General features: G+C 34.6%; 1 protein-coding gene across 1 annotated transcript; it reads right to left on the bottom strand.

Moving 5' to 3' along the window:
- Positions 1-2,098: 2,098 nt before the first annotated feature.
- LOC107597682 (fibronectin type III domain-containing protein 5) lies at positions 2,099-5,460 on the bottom strand. The gene is made up of 6 exons (XM_016288845.1): positions 5,406-5,460; positions 4,032-4,147; positions 3,697-3,895; positions 3,512-3,601; positions 3,199-3,374; positions 2,099-2,197 (listed from the first exon to the last, which is right to left on the bottom strand). Exons 1-5 carry the CDS (start codon positions 5,458-5,460, stop codon positions 3,235-3,237), a joined length of 600 nt encoding a protein of 199 aa, XP_016144331.1. The 3' UTR covers positions 2,099-2,197; positions 3,199-3,234.
- Between the last annotated feature and the right edge of the window lie 1,260 nt (positions 5,461-6,720).

Here is a 6,720-nt window from a genome sequence, read left to right as displayed (position 1 = left end):
CAGTTATAGTAATTGCAAAATGCATGACTTATATTGGATTTATTGATGATACATAATCTGGTTATTGTGTATTTAAAATGCAGTCAGTCTTTTAGTACTATTACAGAAAACTGACCTGTTTCATTTATGTATGACTGACAAATATGCAAGTTTATTAGTTTGTTGATGTTAAAACTATGTAATCCAAATGGACAGAAATTTTCTATGCAATTCAAAAACATGAATCTTACATTTAAACCTAAATATTTTTTTTGAGTGTAGCTCAACTGGCTTTAATAGCTTATCCAAAAACAAGGTACTTTTTAGTAGTAGCAAGGCAGTATGAAAAACCCAACATTGTAGATTTTTATGTCACATTATCACCCACTGAGATACAGTAATAAGCAAACATGCTCTCCTTAGTCTCATTAGTTAAGATTAGACATAAAACATAAAAGCATAAAAATTGAGTTGAGCCCCTGAATGGCATTTTAAGTGCTTTTTTTTTTAAATAGTAAAAATATTTAGTTAAATGTTGCTTGGTTATACAAATTAGTGTATTCTGGTTTGTTGACATATTTAATGTAAATTCATCTGTTTATATTAAATCCAGTCGCTCTAATTGAGAGCATTCATTTAGTTATTCAAATTCCTAATCGTTTTGGTGCCGGAACAAGTACAGACCTGATTACACTTTTAATTAAAAAAGTGTAACTATCTTTTTCTAAATGACAACTATTTTAAATTAGGAGTGGCTTACAGTTTTAAAGTATCTCCCCCAGCACTGCTGGTTTATTATTTTATTATTATTATTTTTTTTCTCTCTCAAGTATCTCTGCAGGTGTAAACAACAACAACACAATCAGAAATAGAAATAAAAGTCTTCTCTTTATGCTGGAATGAGAGCTGTCAGTAAAATCATTCCACGACATTCTTTCATCTCTCTATCAAATCATTTCAACCAGTCTAAAATAAGCCACCTATTCTCTGGATGAACGCTTCTCTCCCTGAGAGAGAACAAGCCATTTGAATGCTTTAGAGTTTATGAAAAGGAACGCTTGATGAAGTCTTGGAAGATCCTGGTGATGTCAAATATCCATATTCAGGTTTATTAGTCAATTTTCTAACCACTCCATATTATACAGTGGGGTCCAAAGTATTGAGAAAATTAGCCCATAAATTACTCACCCTCAAGTCATCCTAGGTATATATGACTTTCTTCTTTTAGACAGAGTTACAGTATATTAAAAATGGTCTTTGATCTTTCAAGCTGTTTAATGCCACTCAGCGGGTGTTGCATGCATCAGTCCAAAAGCACTTAATTACAAAGAGCCCATCCATTAAAAAAAAGTGTCTCACACGGCTCACACGGCTCAGACACTTTTTTTTAATGGATGGGCTCTTTTTAATTAATTGCTTTTGGATTGATGCATGCAACGCCCACTGAGTGGCATTAAACAGCTTGAAAGATCAAAGACCATTTTTAATATAACTCCGTCTGAAAGAAGAAAGTCATATACACCTAGGATGACTTGAGGGTGAGTAATTTATGGGCTAATTTTCATTTTTGGGTGAACTAACCCTTTAATGCTTGCATACATTTTTTTTTTTGATGTTTTTAATGTTCAGATGTAATGTTTTCGTAACATTGGAATGTTAGCTAAATTTTCCTAGAGCATTTTTTGACAGCTAAAAATGTTTGTCCTGCATTTAGTGGCTTACTACAGATTTATTATAAAAGCCATTTACCACCATTGAGACCGAGGAATGGATCATGCCTTAGGGTAAAAGAGAAAACCAGATAAAGGTGCAGAGCTCAAGAGTTTTCAAGTTTAAAAGAGAGGAATTTAAATGGGTGCAGATCTCCTCGCTGGCACCAGTTGTTTGTAAAGTGATAAAGAGAAGTAAGAAGGGTCTTTTCCCCTGCATTTCTTTCTTTCTCCTGTCGTGAACAGCCACAGATTTGGTCTTATCTCCAGACCGCTGGAGCCAGAGCGGGTCTGTGTGAAAGTTCACCTTTCTGGCTTCTCTCGCTATGGATTATTCCAGCTGTTTTCAGGAAACTTCCAATATTCCTGCTTCCTGTTTGGAGGATGAGCACATACGGCCGTTCTGTATCCGTGTGGTAAAAGCGGAATCCATCGAAGCAGAAACCATCCTGTCACACTTTGATAATGTTCACAGATGGCGTTCGGTTATTGTTGTTGTTCTTGGGGAACTGCGGAGAGTGGAAGAAGATGTCTAATGTTAGTGAGAGGATTGGAGGGCGGCCTGGAGCGATCAGCGGAGAACATGGTGCAATAAGTGGAGTAATGAAAAATTAAGGATGCGATGACTGTTTCAAAAGGTAGGCAACATAATTAAACCAGCTTCTATGTTAACTGTTTTGAGCAGCATCACATGTATTGTTCTCAGAGAATGCAATTCTATAATGTATAGTAAAGCCCCGACAGTTGTTAATAATAATAATTAAAAAAGTATAATTAATTAGTAAATCTAACAGTGTTAAAAACTTTTGTTATATTATATTCATTATATTATATTATACCCTCGTTTTACCTTATTACCTGCAATTTACCTGCACTTTTATGTTTACTAGAATATCATTGCATAGGGTTGTTATAGTTAACTAAAATTATAGTAACCTAAATGATTGGTTATTATAGTTAACATTTTTATTAATAAAGGAAGTCCATTAAATAATATTAATAGATATAGCTTTTGGTTTTAATAATGTTAGTGAATTAGTGAAAAAAATTCATGTTAACTTGCGCAGTTAACTAATGTTAACAAATTATTTTACATTTGACTTATTTTGAACTTATTTCATATTTTACTTAAAGTGTATTTCGTTTATGTATTAAAACAACTAAAGCTAAAACCGAGTAAAAACAATATAGACATTTTTTAAAAGAAAAACAACAACAACAACAACAACAACAACATAATTACTACAACTTTAAATTTTAAATGAAAAAGGAAAATATAAAAAATAAATCAAACTTTAAAATATTAAACTAAAATAGTACCTCAATGAAACTAAAATAACAGTTGATATCAAATGTGAAATGCATTATTGAAGGTAAATGTTTATAGTCCAAAAAAAATCAAGACTTTATGTATTACCAATGATCACTGAGAAAATGATGACTGTCTTATGAAACATGAACTGAAATGTCAGTGGAGTTTGGTTTGAGTTACAATTCGGGACGATTGTACCTGCCTAGTGTGGTCTGGCCTCTCGCAGGGCAGCGGTTATACTTTACTGCGCAGCAGACCTCCTGACGGATGCTCAGGGGTGCTGCACTCGGACGAGTTCTTGGCTTTGTCCTTGTTATTGTTGGGCTCGTTGTCTTTGATGATGTCGTACTGACGGCAGAAGAGCGCGATCACACCTGAAAGAGACAAAAAATGACATGAACACTGCAGATGTGCAATATGCCATTCAATTAACCATCCATTAAAGTGATATCTGCAGTTAATCTGAACGTTCTGAATGTGGACAGCTGCAGGTTTTGTGCTCCTCACTCACCTGCCCACATGATCAGAACCACCACGATGATGATGAGCTCTGCTGCCCGGAGCTGAGCGTTCTGACCCACTTCTTCCATGGTCACTTCGTCTGTGAAAAATACAGTCATGCTGTTAGTGGCGTGTCAAACATTGATTATTAATTATTTCATTCATACTGAAAAATGAAAGAAGATTCAGTAGTACCTTTGCTCTTAGATGCCTGTGTTTCAGCTTCTTTGGGGGTTTTGAACTGCAGAGGTTCACTGAGGGGACTCGGCCCGCTTATACTGATGGACTGAACATGCACTATATAGTCCGTATCTGCCTCCAGATCCCACAATGCACAGCTCCTCGTAGTAGTGTTCACTTCCTGGATAAAGCGCAGCATGCGAACGTCTTTTTTCTGTTATTGATAGATACAACAGTATTTAACCAAAAGCCTTCTCTTCACTTTTCACTTTAAACAGATGATTTCGAACGAACATACAAATAGAGAGTGCTGAGTATGTGACTTTTCTCTCCCTCTATGTTCCGGTTACCTGTTGTGTGATGGCAAAGCCGATGACTGGCTCCCCATCTGGGATGTCCCATGTGACCACAGCAGAGCTGCCCTTTAGATCTCTGATAGACACGTTCACCGGAGCAACCAAACTGTCTGGGAAAAACAAAGAGGAATCCAGTTGGTTCATGCAGATAATCTCTTTCTTTTTTTGGCTGGGGATTTGGGGACTTGATAGTTAAAGTGAGTTTTTTTCCCCTTATCTGCAAGACTTTTATACTCTGAAAATCTTTGAAATGAAAACATTTTATTTATTTACTTTCTCGTGCACATTCCTGGTCTTATTGTGTGATTCATCAATGAAAAATAGCTGCATGAAGATGAAAGTCCTATATAAACAATGACAGAAATACAGGATTGGAAGGACATCAGGGTGAGTACATTTTTGAGTGTTGTAATATTCATACGTTACAATATGAGGAGTTTAATGGCGTTTTAGTTTGACCTGTTTTGCTTAATATCAATATAATAAATGATTTCTGAAGAATCATGTGATGGTGAAGACTGAAGTAATGATGCTGAAAATTCAGCTTTGCATCACAGGAATATATTACATTTTAAAATATATTCAAATAGGAAACAGTTATTTAAATTTGAATAATATTTCATTGTTTTTACTGTTCTTACTGTTTTTGATCCAATAAATGCAGTCTTGGTGAGCAGAAGAGGTTTGCTGAATGAGTGCTGTGTGCTTCAGAGAGCGCTGCTATTTCTCTTCTCTGCTGTTTAGAATTGTTTTTCACTATTTCACAAACATTACATGTAAACTCTGTTTCTAGATGTAAGAGGACGTGGTTATGAAGCCGTTTAGAGGGATGACGTGTGAGAAACTTGCCTACCTGCAGTGAGTCCAGTACAATTTATGGTGCCCCAGATAAAACGTTCATGCATATAAGCTCCTCCTTGCCTACATGTCATGTGATGCACAAACTGGTTGTAGTATTGCTACAGTGAGAGCAGATAGTCTTAGTATGTGAATATTTATTGCAATCATATTTCATGCAAGGGGTCTCTGAAACCCCAAAATGAAGTGTTGGACATTCACACATTTATTAATACTGAAGTGTTGGCAAAAGTAAGCAATAAAACAATTTAAAAAAAAAAATCCTTTTATAAAATAACTGAGAACAATTAAAGATGTAGATAAAAAAGAAGATATGTAGTCATTTTTAGATGTGGAAAACATCCCTATTTAGTCCTCACTATACTGAGCGCAATAACATCATACAGCGTGATCAGTGTAGTCCGACTTATGAACGAAAGACTCACAAATCAGTCTCAAGCAACAGCAGTGTAGAAGTGTTACTTATGTTATTGTGTGTATTTAAGGCTCATGAGATTTAAATCAACGTACAAGACACATACAGAAAGAATTCCCTAAACGGTTGTGCCACTTTCTCTTGTACCATGATTCTGGCCGGGCAAATGTCAGTTTATGCTAATGCATGCTATAGCGCCCACTGCAGAATGCATGCATGCATTTGTCTTCTGGATTGTGCTCTGACACATGTAGATGACACATAAAATCAGGCTTGCATAGCTGAAGCATCTGTGGAGTACTGTATGTTTCAGGCATAATATCTCGCTTAGACTTTTACAGTATCCCCTGCTTGACACCTGCAGTAAATAGACTTCTCTATAGGCTGTAGAAAAGCATTCTGGGAGCAATAACATTCACATGCTGTTGAATTATAAATGAAGCATCCCACATGTAGAAGATGTAGAAACGGTCAGAAATACTGTACATAAACACGTACACTGAACTCCATTCACACTGTTGGTCAAATATCTGCATTTAATTCATTACAAAACATTATTTTTAGCACTTCAATTTGATTATTTTTGTTTTGTTGAAATATTAAATAGCATGACCGATCAGCTATGCCATACACTGATGTTATACTGCATATATTTTACTCAGATCAATTCTAGGTTGTTTAATTTAATCTCAGACTAAATCTGTTGAGACTGAAAATAAAGAACGACTCAGTCAAGAAAAACAGATCAAGATGTTTGTACTAATGACAAAACTTTGACTGAATGTTCCTCTGGAGATTTTGACTATAATCTCGCCTTAACACAAAGCAATTAGCCACATGAAGCCGTTACATTAATTTATCACAGGTAAGGGATGTTCATGACACAAAACAATACCGTTCATTAGCTTTAGACTATTTACAGTTGCCAGGCAATGGAAGAATATACTGTAATGTGAACCAAGAATTCTTTGCTCTTTATGAGAAAAGACAGTGTTTTAGTTTCAGTGTTATCTTAGTATTATTTATGTTCCATTATAGTGTTTATTAATAGTTTGAATTAGCTTTCAGCTTTTATATTTTTTAGTTATCATTTGAATTTCAGTTTAATTTGTAGTTATTTTCTCTCTCTTTTTTTACATTTACTATTTAAGTTCAGTTTATTTTTATTTCAATTTTGGTTTTAGTAAACATTAGTTATTCTGTTAGTTTTGTAAGTTTTTAAAGTTTTTTTTTGTGTTTTGTTTTATCTAAAATGTATATTTTATTTCAGTTTTATTTCAATTACTGAAAGCAGTTTTAATAGTTATTTTTTATTAGTTAACTGTTTTTAATAATTAGTTAACAATAGCAACACTGATCTTGGGCTTCAATGGAAGCAAGATCTTACGATTTCACAAAAATGTTACTATT

Source organism: Sinocyclocheilus grahami, unplaced genomic scaffold, assembly GCF_001515645.1.
Source record: "Sinocyclocheilus grahami isolate Dianchi unplaced genomic scaffold, SAMN03320097.WGS_v1.1 scaffold234.1, whole genome shotgun sequence".
Taxonomy (NCBI): Eukaryota; Metazoa; Chordata; class Actinopteri; order Cypriniformes; family Cyprinidae; genus Sinocyclocheilus; species Sinocyclocheilus grahami.
This window is presented reverse-complemented; position numbering and strand designations above follow the sequence as displayed.